The following is a 15,752-nucleotide window of genomic DNA, read 5'->3' as shown; positions in this document are numbered from 1 at the left end:
TTCTCCAGGGACACAGAAACAATACGATAGATAGACAGATAGATAGATGATTGATGGAAAGGTTGATAGATACATTATAGATAGGTAGGTAGAGAGAGAGATTGACTGATTGATTGATTGATTGATTTTTAAGAAATTTGTTCACAAGATTGTGGGGCTAGCGAGTCTGAAATTTATAGGGCAGGACAGCAGGCTGGAAATTCATGAAGAGTAGATTTTTCAGTCTTTACTTTGAAATCCTTGTAGCTGGAAATTCAGCCAAGATTTCTGTGTTGCAGTCTTGAGGCAGAATTCCTTCTTCTTAAGGCCTTCTTTTGAATGGATAAAATCCACCCACATTATGTAGGGTAATCTGCTTTACTTAAAGTCAACTGATTATAAACGTTAATCACATCCACAAATACCCTCACAGCAACATCTAGACTAGTGTTTGACCAATAACTGGGCACCGTAGCCTAATCAGTGTGATACATAAAATCTACCTTCACAGAGACCAAATCACAGAAACAGAGAAAAGCAACTTGGAAGAAACTATTTATGACAACATAAATGAAAATCTCAATAAAAGTTTCAAAAGATGAGAAACTCTCTCGGAAAGTAAAGCAAACCCCCACAGAAGTGTAACATGAGAGAAAGATAAAATTAAAGGAAGATCCAAATGATCTAAGATCCAAACCATGAAACTTCCATAAAAACAGAATAGAGAAAACAAAGGAAATCATCAATGCAATAAAGAAAGTTTCACAATCTCCAGATTGTGAGAGCCCAGTACTGGTTCAAGTTAAGTGTACATCGTTGTGAAAGCTCAGAAAATTGTTGGGGACAGGAGAAGCCCCTCCAAACTGTTAGCGACAAAAAGAAACTAGGTCACACACAAACTTCAGGAACCAAAACAACTTTGGATTTCTCAAAAGTAACATAGAGGGAATTGCTTAGAATTCCATACATAATTATCAAAGAAGTGTAAGGGTGGAGTAAAAACATGTGCAAGGTCTCACAACATTGACTTCTTATAAACCCCTTCTCAGGAAGCTACTGTAGAATGAGTTCTAATGAAATGAGTATGGAACCTACGATAAACTCCTTCATGGAGACATCCTACCTTTTACAGTAGCAGGCTGGTGGGGAAAGCATCTTCTGCCCCATCCTGGCTTCTGTTCTTGGGATCTGTTCCCTGGGTGTCGCTTACCATTCTCACTAGCATTCATGTATGTGGTTAATTAGGTGAATTTTTGTGGACTAGCACAAGCTTCAAACCATTACTTGGCATTTTTATGCAAGATGGGTTCCAAGTTCAAAATAACCAATTTGCTAATCATCTTGGGAATTTGGGCCCTGCCTAAGATTTGATTCAGAGGAATTAGGCCATGTATGGCCAAGTCCGTGCACTCTGAGCATTACCAGTGGCGTCCATGGCTCATGAGTTCCTCTGTTTCTCCAGGTTATCAGTGTACCTGTCTCTCCCAGTTCACCGGGAGAAACTGTGAATTGGAGATCACAGCCTGCTTCCCAAACCCCTGCCGGAATGGAGGCTCCTGTGACCCCATAGGAAACACTTTCATCTGCACTTGCAAAGCTGGGCTCACCGGAGTCACGTAAGTGAGATTGTGCAATTAGTCTTTCTCTACGCTGCTTCTTGTTGCTAAGGAAACCAAACAGTAAAATACTAACTGGGATTGGGACTTCCCTGGTGGCCCAGCGGTTAAGACTCCACGTTCCCAATGCAGGGGGCCCGGGTTCAATCCTGGGTCAGGGAACTAGATCCTGCATGCCACAACTAAAAAAGATCCTGCACGCTGCAACTAAAGACCCCGCACCGGCGATTAAGATCCCGCATGCTGCAACTAAGACCTGGCGCAGCCAAATAAATAAATATTAAAAAAAAAAAAACAACACCTAACTGGCATAAAATATTCACCACTAATAGGATGGGCAGAGGGTTAATATCTGAATATAAAGCGTGCTTACAAATGACTAAAATGTTATCAGGGATTATCTCTGGGTAGTGGGGTTATGGGTTAATTATATTTTTACTTTATACTTCTCTGTATTTTCAAAAATTTATACAATTACTATGTGCTCTATAATCAGGAAAACAATCCCTTTAAAGAAAGTCTTCTCTGACCCCTAATATTTCCAGTATAGCTCTGAGGCAGATATACTATCCATTCCTCAGAACTCATAAACTGGGTTCTACTTTCTAGCATTTTATGATCATTCTGAGACACTGAAAACTTACGTTTCCTTTGCAAATCTTTTTTCCCCCAAGGAAGAGGGAAATTAAAGTGTGAGCCGAATGGAAAGGGAATGTTTTAAGTTCTTAGTAAAACAACGCTTTCAACCATCCTTGATGGTTTTAGAAGTATATGTATATATATATATGTATACGTAATCTCAAGCAAAGTGATATTCTAATTACAGATCAGTCTTACGTATTCATTAAAGTAAATCTCCCGAGGACTTTACCAGGAAATACTTAGCTGACTTTGAATTGTTGGATGTAATTTAAAGTAATAAAGCTGCATTTATTTTTAAATACTCTGTGATTCTGACTAATTTCCAGCTGACCTGGCCTCAATCTGTTCAAATTAGGGACATTTGACTACATTTTAAGAGGTGGATTACCAAAGATAGAAGTGATCGGGCCTTTTAAAATGAACATGTCAGAATAACTGGGGAAGTAGAGGACAGGGAAGAAGAAAGATCTATGTTCTTAAATAATGTTAAACTAAGAAAGAGTAAGACTTACACGTTTGCCTTATAATTATACTCAAAACAAGTCATGGATTGCTTTGAAGAGAATAAAATTGATTTATTTTTCATTAGAATGCTTTAATCATTTTTCCTGATAATCTGCGTTAGCCTTAGCCTTTAACATAAGCATAGAATCCAGAAGATACGATGCTATGTAGCCCTCCACCCACTGCCTACATACGCCCTATTACCCCTGCTTCCCAGAGAGACCAAAAATGACTGTATCTATTAGAGAGAAATGTCAGAACCAAAAACTTTCTCCTCCCTGGAAACTCTATCATAGGGTGTCTAGCTTCACAGCTCTTTAAGTGTAGCTCTACAATACCAGAAGCTCTGAGAACTAAAAGGACTGAGGATAAATTCGTGGCAAACTAATTTGGTGGCAAAGTCAGCCAAACCCATTCTGAGGCTACTTCCAGTCTTTATTTCCCTCATTTATTGTGAATATCCATATGTTTTACTGTAGAAACACTGGCATATTTGATTATGGGTCCTATGTCAGCACCAGTTCCTGGGATGGGGTGGGTATTCTACATAATATGAAAGATATGTACTGTATGTCATTTCTAAAATTGCAATATTTTACATTCTGAGATGCATCTGGCCCTGAGCATTTTGGAGACCAGTACGTCTTCAACAGCGTCTGTGGTTTCTTTTTCTGCTCCTTCTCTTTTCTCCGTTTCCTTCCTCCGACCCGCTAGGGTCAGAATGTGGGAGAGATTGCATTGGGAGAAATCCCTTAATGCATGATGATCACCGGGATCTACGGTGGGCGCATAAATGCTCACCCACCTCCCATATACCCTGCATCACATCATTTTTGTCTTGCTTCAGGTACCCTTTAGGTACTTTCTCTCTTTTTTTTTTTTTTTTTGCGGTACGCGGCATTGTTGCGGCCTCTCCCGTTGCGGAGCACAGGCTCTGGACGCACAGGCTCAGCGGCCATGGCTCACGGGCCCAGCCGCTCCGCGGCAAGTGGGAATCTGCCCGGACCAGGGCACGAACCCGTGTCCCCTGCATCAGCAGGCGGACTCTCAACCACTGCGCCACCAGGGAAGTCCGCTTTTTCTCCTTTAAAGATGTCGGTTTAACATGGAACGTCCGCAGGTCCTGATGTTTGAGGGGGCCTTTTGTGTGTTCTGTCGCGAAGGTGCGAGGAGGACGTCAACGAGTGCGAGCGGGAGGAGTGTGAGAACGGCGGCGCCTGCGTGAACGTGTTTGGCTCCTTCCTCTGCAACTGCACACCAGGCTACGTGGGGCAGTACTGCGGCCTGCGCCCCGTCGTGGTACCCAACATCCAGGCCGGCCACTCCTACGTGGGGAAGGAGGAGCTCATCGGCATCGCCGTGGTCCTCTGCGTCATCTTCGTCCTCGTTATCCTCTTCATCTTCTTCCGCAAGAAGGTCTTCCGCAAGAACTACTCCCGCAACAACATCACACTGGTGCAGGACCCTGCTACGGCCGCCCTGCTCAACAAGAGCAACGGCATTCCATTCCGGAACCTGCGGGGCGGCGGGGACAGCCGCAACGTCTACCAGGAGGTGGGGCCCCCGCAGGTCCCCGTGCGCCCCATGGCCTACACCCCGTGCTTCCAGAGCGACTCCAGGAGCAACCTGGACAAGATCGTGGACGGGCTGGGCGGCGAGCACCAGGAGATGACTACATTTCACCCCGAGTCACCGCGCATCCTGACGGCCAGGCGGGGTGTGGTCGTGTGCAGTGTGGCCCCCAACCTCCCTGCCGTGTCCCCCTGCCGTTCTGACTGCGATTCCATCCGGAAGAATGGCTGGGATGCCGGAACTGAAAGTGAGTCGGAAGTAGTAATGCATCATTATTTCTTCCGCTCGTGTTTACTGGAAGGAAATTCGGGAAGGGAGAGCGCCCCAGAGGCACAGAGCTCTCAGTAGGACATGTTCTGACCCTAAATGTTCACACCAGCCCTGAAATATTGCCCTGGTTCTTATCCCCATTTACAGATGGGGAAAATGAGGCTCAGAGAACATACATAATGTGCCCAATATCACACAGCTAGTAAGAGGAAGCTGGTACTCCAATACAGGGCTGCCAGCCTCTAAAACCCATGCTCTTCTTTTTTTTTTTAATTAAAAAAAACGTTTTATTTTATATTGGAGTATAGTTGATTAACAATGTTCTGTTAGTTTCAGGTGTACAGCAAAGTGATTCAGTTATACATATACATGTTATCTATTTTTTTCAAATTCTTTTCCCATTTAGGTAGAACCCATGCTCTTCTCACAAAAGCACACTATTGGCAGTAAAACAAGCAGCGTAGCCACTTATGTGATATACAGGAAGTGTGCTATGGAAGGTCAGAAGAGAGTATTTCTAGTCTTAGGGTGAAGACTTGAGGGGAGCAGAGGGATATTCGAGTTGGACCATGGTGGATCAAAGGTCCAGGAAAAGGAGGGTGTTCCACCACATAGAGGCACCCACATGATCAGAAGAAAAGCAAGTCCGTCTGTTTGGCTGGAATGCAGGGTTCAGGAAACAAGAGGGTGAACCACAAGCAGGAAAAGTGGTCCAGGCCAGATGCTAGTGTTTCCCTCTCCTTTTGGCCTCATACAGCAGAATTCTAGGCAAAGAGAAGAGCCACAAGTGCAAAGGCCCTGGGGTGGGAAAGACTTTAGTATATTGAAGAACATAGACAAGGTCAGTGTAATTGGAGCTTGGTGAGCAGTGGGGAGAGTGGATACATTTTAACAGCAACACTAATGCAGTTTTTAATCAGGTAAGTAGCTTGATCTAATTTACATTTTTAAAAGATGGCTCTGACTGATCCATGGAGAAAAGACTAAATAGGACCAAAGAGGGAAGGGAGCAGAGACCATTTTGTTGTCCTATATGAACACCTGGGGAGAGGTGGTGATTGTTTTCTCTGTCCTAACATCAGTCAGAATGAAACTAAGGCAAGCTCCGTTGTATCCAACGACTTTTCATCAGGCCTAATGGCTTTATATTCGAGTAGCAGTGACACCCTGTGTAGCAGGAGTTTCCAAAGGCTAGGATTACAGTACTGTGATGTATGTCGGGGTAAACGGGGAGGGGGGAGGCTGGTTTCAAATGGAGCTAGAAAGCACATACACCCAAGGAGATACAGGGCGTCTCCATGAAGGAAGGGGGCATTCCTACTGGTGTCTTTAAGCATGAGTAAGATTTGAGTAGGAAACTATTGGAGAGGGCCTAATGGGAACAGGAAGCAGCTCAGTCAGTGCAGGGGACACGTGAGGGGTTACCTGAGGGTGTCTGGCTCTGTTGTTTAGGAGGAAGGCAGCCAGAGGTGAAAGTTTGGACACCAACTACATGAAAAATGATTGAATCTCTGAGAGTGTGAGCTCACCGAGGGAGCAGGAACAGAGAGAGGATGGTCCATCTGGGCCTCAGAAAGGATCTTGGAGATGCCTACATGTGGGAGGTGGGCAGGGAGTTGGGGCCAGGAAGGGAAACAAACACATGTCAACAAAAAGAGGGCAAGGAAAGCGGAAAGGGCAGCCAAGCAGAAGCCAAGACTACCAATAAGGTCAGCAGGGTTGAGCACCGTAAAATCATCCAAGAAGACACAGTCTTAACAAAATACTGCACTTGACACCTAGAAGTTTCTTAGCGATCTCAAGAATGTCCCAATGAGTCCTCAAGACAGAGTTCAGCATGCAAGGGTTAAGGACGAAGAGATCTGGTGAGAAAACAGAGGCAGCAGATGAACATGGAAAACCACCACTGCCGTGTGCTGGATCGTCTCCTTAAATCCCCGCAGCTGCCCCACAGGGGACCAATCGGAGGAGTGGACAAGTGAAATGACTTGCCTTAGAGCAGTAACGAGGAAAGGGAGGGGTGAGGATTGGCATCTGGTGCATCAGGGTTCAAAGCCTGTGCTTTTACCCAGACCGCTCTTGGGAGCTTTACCAGGGAAGTGGGAGAGGGACAGGAGAGGGAGAGGGTCTCCTGATGATGGAGGACAGCCTCTATTCTAGTACCACTCCAACTATGCTCTCTGCTGACTCCACCTTTGAGTAGACACACTTATACTTCAAGTCCTTCCCCTTGGATTTTAACCATAAATATATTCCCTCTCGAATTAGTGGTAGAGTTAGACTTTACTGCAGCCTTGCCAATCCCCTGGTTAGTAGAAAGCCTCCTTTTATTTAGCAGTGAAGATTTTGAATAAATGGAAGGGTGGAGAAAGGAGTTTTGTGCACAGCACTATACTCACCAGGGTGGATCATTTGGCATTTCCTTCCTTGTGTTCAGCCTGGTGCCCACCTTGTGCTTTTCCAAGACACATGTTTTCTGCCACATGGCTGTTGGGAGGTGAATATCTCCCTGGCATCTCTGTCCACTTGTATCGGTTGCTTATCCAACTCATCGTTTTGCTGTGGCTTCAGCATCTGATGGCAGATGCAGAGCTGCAGTGCCTGCATGCTTTGTGGAAGAAACAGCGATTTCTCTAGTCATGAAGAACAACTCTTCCCTTAATCACGAGTCCCCGTCTCTTCATACCATCACATTCCGTGATGATTTTCCTGGTGATCAGTTCCCTCCACCCACTTCGTAATGTGACAGCTTTATTTCCAGAATCCACCTCAGGCCAAAACTCACATGTCCCCCCAAAGTATTGTTGAGCTTTTATCGACTACATCTCCCCCTTTGTTAAGCAAGGCAGAGCTAGCTGGCGAGACAGTCTCTGGGTGACTAATTCATTTTTCACTTGACAACTTCAAGATATGGGTTTTTATTGCTTCTTTTAGTCCATCAAATAAGAAAGTAGCCCTGTAGTGCGTGTGTGTGTGTGTGTGTGTGTGTGCAGGCTCTCTTTGTATGGCAAAGAAGGAGAAGTGTGTGGCTAAGAGCACATCCACACCGCTGACTGCTGTCCTCCGGAGTGCCGAATGCTGTCCTTCCCAAAAATGATGTGGCACTGCCCTCTAGAAGGCAAAGCTGAGAACTCCACTCGCTCCCCAGAGAGGGAAGTTCGGATTAGTGTAATGGCATTCTTGCCTATAAAATATTTATACTCCTATTTTAAAAGTAATCTCATTTAACCTGGTGTTGACACATCAGTTCATGTAAATGATCTAAATTAACTCTGAATGGCAAAGAGCAGCCCAGCCACTTCATCCTAGCTTTCCTCTTCACTTAGTCGCTTCCCTTTGAGGACGGAACAGCGACTTTCGGCTGTCAGCTATTTGGAAGCTCATTTACCACAGGTTAAGGGTTTCGAATCCATAATGTAAATTTCTTGATTGACAGATCTTTGCCCCTGATGGTACAATCAGTTTTCTATTGTGCACTAAATTATTTTCTCTAAGCACATGAAAGTGCCCCAAGAAGTGAACTCTGGCAGGGGGCGGGGCTGGAAATATGCACAAGGTAACCAGTGTCATTTCTGCTTTCTCTCTGGCTGTCCACGAAGACAAAGGGGTTGATGACCCAGGAGAAGTGACCTGCTTTGCAGGCAGTAATAAAGGCAGCAACTCAGAAGTTCAGTCCCTGAGCTCCTTCCAGTCAGATTCTGGTGACGACAATGGTAAGAAGTCATGGAATTTGTCCCTCCCGGTGGGCTCTGTTTCCTGTGCTGGCGATCACTGGTTGAGAGGAAGGTGTTGGGACCCATCCTGTTTCCTGGCCCAAGCGTGGACTTTTGCTTATGCTCACAGCTTTCGCTGGGCTCCACTGTTGCGTGTCCGCTGAAAAAGCAAGCACTCATTGAGCCGCAGCTGGGAGCAGGCACAGAAGTAGAGGAGGTTCCCGCAGACCTCCAGTAAAGCGTCCTCTTTGACTTAGTTCATGATGGAACTGCCTCATCCCAAAGGATACTCTCTAGCAAAGTGTGATGTGTTTCCTTTTTTATTCTAGCTCATGATGATCTCTTCACACTTCACTATCCATCCAACCTCCCCATCATTAGAAATTAGTTCAGAGGCAAGACCTCCTTCTCGTAGAACCTCCTTCCCAGAGAGGTAGTATCTTCATTCTTCTTCAATCATTTGAGGTCATGGGCCTTTGGAGAATCTTATCTTAGATACGATGGATCAGCTCCTTAGAAAAATACACATACCCCCAAAATGTTGCATACAATTCCATGTGGTTCATGAACCTCACTGACACCCCAAAGCTGCAGCCTCTACCTCCTGTGAACCCATGTTTATGGAGAGGGCGTTAATGAAGGACTGGGTTTTCTGAGCTTGAGGAACCAGCTTTAGAAGATGGGTTGGTCTCCCCAGGGCAGGGAAAGGGTGCAGAAATAGTCATAAAACAGTGAGAATTTACCACATGGTGGTGAACAAAGAATAATTTCACGTAGTCATTGACAGTGACAGGCAGGCTTACCTTAGTCTATACCTTATGCTACTTTCCCATTTATCAAGAATTGGCAAAATTGAATATTTATAATTTATGTAATCATTCACCCCATAAACCCTTGCTGAGTTTCTCCTGAATGTTGAATCCTGTGCTGGGCATTTTGTAGCCTGAAGAACAAAATGAAAATGACATAGTCTTTGCCAACCACCACCCGCCCCCAGCCCGCCCCAGGTAAAGACAGGAACAAAGGAGCCCCGAGGCCATAGAAGTAGTCATGGAAGTCATATAGTCTACTTTCCCCATCACCACCCCTAAATCTCTTCCACCTCCATCCCAAATCCCTGGCACTCCTGAGAGGTGCGGAAACCTCAGTGTATCTGACCACTGGGGTAACAAACCATGTAACAGTGGATTTCTTCTGAGCAATCTCAGAAGGTCAGAGGCAGGCCTCCAGATTTCTTTACCTTGGTGTTTACTCCCTTCTTCATCCCCAGCCAGAAGAAAAGTTGTCGCTGGTTTGCATTTTATGTAGAAGCAGCCAAGAACGTAGTGTTTCCAAACTCCAGGCAGCAGCTCCAGCGGTGATGCCTGGTTGACTTTTCTCACAGGCTCTTCTTCATCACACACTTGGGCTTTCAGGCTTAGCATTCTAGGTTGATCCTGACTAAAGCAGGCTTCTTAAAGTGCCTGATCACCTCTCCAGAAGCTACTGGTATCAGGTACTAAGGCAACCCGTATGAGCACAGAAATCTCCTTCCCAGTTTCTGACTATTTCAGAGGCCAAATGCTGACTCTCATCTACACTTTACGGGTGGGATCTGGGCCTCGGGTCGTTCTAGGCTATCGGTGACGTCATGTGAGTGTGAAACCATGAGTGCTGCAAAGGTTATCCTTCATCACTGGCATTTGGCTCAGAGCAGCATGGCTGACCAGCAAGTAATTATCCCTGGGAATAGTGAGATCTTCCTTGGAGCCTTTAGGAGTCACTAATGAGAAATTAGCATAAGCTTATGGCCTTTGCCTTCCTAGATTGATTTCACTGGGCCACGAGGTGTGAATTTATGACCCAGCAATTCCTGCCGATCGTGCCTTTCAGGAGGACTGGCCCCAGATTTGCTGCTGTTTCCCTTCCTCCAAGAAGCCAGGGGGATGAAAATGTCCACTGGAGTCCAATGGATGGACTATGGGAAGCTTTGGGTGTTTGCATGTTGTGCCTTTGTTGTTACCATTGTTGTTAAGACAAGTGAATGTATGTTTAAAATACGTAACTAACCTGAAGCTGTCCTTCTCCTCCCTCCTGTCTTCTTTTCCTGGCCACAAGCATCCATAGTGACTGTCATTCAGCTTGTCAACAATGTAGTTGACACTATAGAGAATGAAGGTATTTACTGTTTTCTTCCATAGCATTTCTTTGTGCAGAGTTAACCTTTTGGAAATATCACTTCCCTGTTACTTTGAACTAGGGGTGACTTTTTTTTTTATTGAAGTATAGTATAGTACAATGTTATATAAGTTTCACGTGTACAACGTAGCGATTCACAATATTTGAAGGTTATACTCCATTTATAGTTATTGTAAAATATTGTCTATATTTCCTGTGCTGTACAATATAGCTTTGTAGCTTATTTATTTTATGAACTAGAGGTGATTTTAATCAGTTGGCAGCAGAGGGGGCGGTACAGGTGGTTTCAATGAGACGCTGAACGTCTCTCTCTGGATTGGAGTGAATTTTACAATTTCGAAAGAAAATCCAGGTCATAATTCTTTTCATATGTGAGGCACTCTTTTTATAAAATCCCTTCCGAGAGAAGAGTACCCACTTAATCGAAATCCAGATTAATACTAAATTCATTCTTACATTCAACATGTATTGATTGAGCACCTACTGTGGGCTGGGGATATTTAAGAAATCATTCAAAACTACAATATTATGGGAATTGATTTCAATCGGGTAACTTTTATTAGTGATTTAATACTATTAGGGCCTGGTACAGATGCGACTTATCTTTTCGTTTCGCAAATAATAACAAGGAGAAATAGGAACATTTTTTTACATCATCTAAAATGTTCTATTGTACCTTCTTCACATGACTTGGACTGTCAGTTTTACTTCTCACTTTGTATTTAAACAGTGTCTGTCACGGATCAAGGACAGAACTACAACCGAGGTGATTCTGCCATGCCCCCAGCATAATATGTTACTTATGCGTTTGGAATTGCTGAGTTTGTTCTTACCCTGTCACTCTCCCTCCATCTTTTCTGAGTTTCTTTGATCTGAATTTTGCATGTTCCAGGTGTCTTGTGTGCTTGGTACTGGAGGTGAAAGCCCCAGCCCAGCATCCTCCCTCCCCCAGCCTCTCCCCTGCTCCAGCAACTCATTCGTTTGCACGCACATCTCCCTGCCTCCTGTGGTCCACAGGACGCCTGATGCATCTACCTCTTCGAGCACGTTGCCAGCCTGGATGTGCACTTAGCCTATGGCTAGGAAGAGGAGAGAGGGTTCTAGAACTGTTGTTTGCTCGGCGTGCCCTCGCTGGCCATCGCTTCCGGCATGGCTGAGTGGGAGATTATGCAGCAACCAGGTGTCATCCTCAGAGTTGCCATTGCCTTGTAGTTCCCGGGCCAGAGCATGGCTGGTCCTGAGAGACCCTTGTAAAAAGCATGCGGGTGACCCTGGCTTCTTAGGGTCTCCTGGATGTTAAGAATTGCATGTCAGGTTCCTTGCCTGCTCCTTTCTGAGCCCTGACTCCAGCTCCATTCTGGAGGAAACTAACTGACACGGCTTCTCTCTCACAGCCTATCACTGGGACACCTCTGACTGGATGCCGGGGGCCCGCCTGTCGGACATAGAAGAGGTACCCAACTACGAGAACCAGGAGGGAGGCTCGGCGCACCAGGGCAGCACGCGGGAGTTGGAGAGTGATTACTACCTGGGCGGCTACGACATCGACAGCGAGTACCCACCCCCCCACGAAGAGGAGTTCTTGAGTCAGGACCAGCTGCCCCCACCCCTGCCAGAGGACTTCCCGGACCAGTACGAGGCTCTGCCGCCCTCCCAGCCGGTCTCACTGGCCAGCACGCTGAGCCCAGACTGCAGGAGAAGGCCCCAGTTCCATCCCAGCCAGTACCTCCCTCCCCACCCCTTCCCCAACGAAACGGATTTGGTGGGCCCACCCGCCACCTGTGAATTCAGTACTTTTGCCGTGAGCATGAACCAGGGCACGGAGACAGCAGCGGGCCCAGCAGACAGTGTGTCTCTCTCCTTGCACAATTCCAGAGGCACCTCGTCCTCGGATGTGTCAGCCAGCTGCGGCTTCGAAGACTCTGAAGTAGCCATGAGTGACTATGAGAGCGTCGGAGAGCTCAGCCTCGCCAGCCTTCACATTCCCTTTATGGAGACCCAGCACCAGACCCAAGTGTAGAGGATGCGCTTGGGTGATGCGCGCGGTTTGTTACAGAAACGCGGAGGGAGACTGGCTGGGCTCGCATCTCCACGAAGGGTCCTGTGTTGAGCGAGCGGGAAATGCGGTATTTTCTTCTGAGGACTTCTTCCCGAGCCATACTGTCACAAGCAAGCTCGACTCTAGCTGGCTGAAAAGGAAAGGTTCAGAAATTGTTTCTGAGAGGTGACCCATCACCCTGGCAGTGCGTCCCTGCGCTCATGACCGACAAGACGCACCTAGTTTTTAAAGGGGGAAACAATTTCACCCATTGTTCTACAGTCCATCTGTATGGCTTTGTGCAGTACTGTGCCCTGGAAAAGTGTTACAGCATCGGTCCTTGCAGTATTAATAACTGGCAACAAGCCAAGAGGCATTGTTGCATGTAATTTTGAGCCAAGGGGGAGGGGGGAATGAAAATAGTAGTTATGATTGTTGGAAAAGTTAGTCTCTTAGGCAAAAGAAAAGAGGAATAAATATTATTAAATAAATAAGAAAATGGGATGAAGGCTTTCAAATCAACTCTTTTTTTTTTTTTTTAATCTGCCCAATTTTCAGCTATAAAATTAGGTTTGGGTAACATGTTTAGTATGCTCAGTTATTTTTGTTTGTTTGTGTTAAGCATCCAGTATAATATAGTTGGATTTTATGATCTTTGAGAAAGATATCAATGAAGAGGAATACGTGAGGGTATTTGGGTACCATTTTGTAGGTTGTGCAAACATTAGAAAGAATGTGATTATCTGTCTTTGTGTTTTCCAGTAAATATTCTTGGCTGTAACTTTAATTTTAACATTGCTGCAGAAATTGGGCTTTGTTCTGAGAATCAGGAAATAAAAAGACAAATAAAGGAATATTTTGGTACATTGTTCTCTAGAATGAGAGATATTGAGAGGTTTAAGCAGAATTCACAAATTCAGGGAAAAAAAAGAAAATATAATACTTTCAAAGTTTTCAGCTAGATAATCACAATTCTTGATAATGCAGATAAAAGGTACGTGTTGTTTTAAACTGTTAGCATCATCACTATAAATGCAATTATGTTTTTTAAAAAGGAGAAGAAAGTAGATAGTTCTTGTGTGTAAATTATAATAGTGTGTGTTTCTGGTCCTATGTACAAATATGTGCTTGCACTCAATAAGGCTGCTCTTGAGGAAAGCTGACAGGAAGGTTTTAGGATATAGACTATGTTAAAAATCCTGCCAATGAGGCCAACCTTCCAATTTCTCTGATCTTGATGATATTAGAGAAACACCAAATGCCGTATTTTATTCTGGTTCAGTTAACTTTATTTTGGTACTGCCATTTATATGAACTTGAAGCAAAACTGTGCTTTCTTAGGGGAAAAAAAAAACCTGTATTTTGTTATAATTTTCCAGAACTAAACTCTCATTTGAAAAATGTGTAAAGTTTCATTACACCCTGGGGTTCTCCTCTCATCTGACCTGTGGGCTTCAGGCTTGAGTTTCCAAATTTGACAGGAGAATCAGCCCACTGGGAATACAATAACCCGGTAGTCGAAGCTTAAAGTTGACGAGTTGAGTGACTTTCCTCTTTTGCTTCAATCAGATCGTGGCCACGGGTGCAGCGGCCATGGTTAAATAAATGCATATTTTCACTCTCTGCATATAAGCAAATCTCTGTGTCCACGGTTTCTGATGACATATGGCATTGGTGTGTCCACCGTACTGTCCTGATCTGTGTGTCATCCACTCAGACATATTTTTAATTGCTTCAGTTGTGTTCAATCCACTTCTTTGCAGGAGTCAGTGTTTCTGAAAGATCGTGGTTAAGAAAAAAAAAACAACTCCTTTTCATTCCCAAGCTTCCTGAGTATATGCATAAACTTCACAGGTTTCTCAGCTTTTCTCCTCTTCCTATCTCCTAGTCAGACCTACTCATGGAAGCATTATCCACACTGTGGTCTTGAAATAAATGAATTTCACTAAGGCTGCTTGGGAGAATAAAGTCTTTGATATTTCTCTTATGTAAGAAACCATTTGCAAGAATCATGGAGAAAATGACGAACTAATGGTCTAGAATAGAACTGCTGCTACACTTTCGATAATGCAATGACATAAAAAACAAAGTAAAACCAACAATTCATTTCTTGCCCCCAGGAAATATTAGAAGGAGATTAATGCCCATGAGTCAGTCCCGCTTACACAGCATCCCCTCCAGGCAGAGTGCCTAACCAACACAGTAATGAAGGAATAAATAGACCCTAATGCGGTTGTGAAATCACCCATGAAAACTGTGCCCACTCTTGGCTCTGACCTGTATAAAATACCTCTTTCTTCAGGATATCTTCCCCTGATTTTCTGCAGAGTAGCTCTGTAGCTAAATGTATCCCAGATAACCTTGTGTCATACTTTGATTCATTACCTTTAAACATGTGATATCTTTTCACTTTTTGGATAGCTTTCCCAGTAGATTCTGAAATGGTTTGCAGTCAGGCCAAGATGGAACTAGGTGGGGTGACCACTGATTCAAGTGCTGGAAGGGTCCTTAAGGTCTGCTTGTCCAATCCCCTTATTTTATAAAAGAGTAAACATACCCAGAGAGGGGAAGGGACTTCCCCAAGCTCACACAGGAAGGTAAGTAGCTGAACAAGAACTAGAACCCATCCATTTGGCCTGCTTCTGCTAGACCTTCTGATTTCTCAGAAGGAATATACTAGAATATACTAGTATATATGCTTTGGAATATACTAGAAGAGAGAACTCATGGAGAGTATTGGAATATACTCTCATGGAGAACTCATGGAGAGTCTTTTTCTGGAAGCCTCATGATCCTAGGTTTCCTTGCAGCCCCCATAGGAAAGGTGCAGTTACAGAATTCACACATATCTTTGGACATCTATCAAAACTGCTTTCGCCAAATGAATATTTACTAAAATGAGGATGGAATGATAATTACAGAATGGAACTAAGACCAGTCAGCAAATTCAGTAAAACTTTGATTATATTACCTACTAGGTGCATTTATTTTTCTTCTTTTTCCCCCATCCCCACCCTGGTGTTTATTCCTAACCCATTCACCATGCTGAACCACGTGGGAAAGATTTAAACCAATTAGTATCTTTCCCATACATATTTTTCTAACACGTATGTGCTACCTCTGGAAGCCATTTTCCATAGCCTATTGTAGGCATTTTACTTGCATCGCACACATTCTGATTAGGTTGAGGATAGCTGGACTAGTGATGTTTGTCATATAGTAAGCAGAAGCTATAGGGCT

The 15,752-nt window shown here is 44.5% G+C and overlaps 1 protein-coding gene across 3 annotated transcripts in view; it reads left to right on the top strand.

Annotated features, from left to right (window-relative positions):
• The window catches only part of FAT3 (FAT atypical cadherin 3), a 563,581-nt gene extending 551,087 nt beyond the window's left edge, over positions 1-12,494 (top strand). For 2 of the 3 annotated variants that reach the window (XM_029208386.1, XM_029208387.1), the window contains exons 22-25: positions 1,442-1,595; positions 3,905-4,560; positions 8,183-8,296; positions 11,869-12,494. In XM_029208386.1, the coding sequence (XP_029064219.1) occupies positions 1,442-1,595; positions 3,905-4,560; positions 8,183-8,296; positions 11,869-12,494 (1,550 nt within the window). Of the gene's footprint in view, positions 1-1,441; positions 1,596-3,904; positions 4,561-8,182; positions 8,297-10,393; positions 10,454-11,204; positions 11,241-11,868 lie in introns of all 3 variants that reach the window. The other variant, XM_029208385.1, reaches the window with a different exon arrangement.
• The last annotated feature ends 3,258 nt before the right edge of the window (positions 12,495-15,752 follow it).

Source organism: Monodon monoceros, unplaced genomic scaffold (assembly GCF_005190385.1).
Source record: "Monodon monoceros isolate NGI ecotype Baffin Bay Population unplaced genomic scaffold, NGI_Narwhal_1 Super_Scaffold_7, whole genome shotgun sequence".
In the NCBI taxonomy this organism is placed as follows: domain Eukaryota; kingdom Metazoa; phylum Chordata; class Mammalia; order Artiodactyla; family Monodontidae; genus Monodon; species Monodon monoceros.
This window is presented reverse-complemented; position numbering and strand designations above follow the sequence as displayed.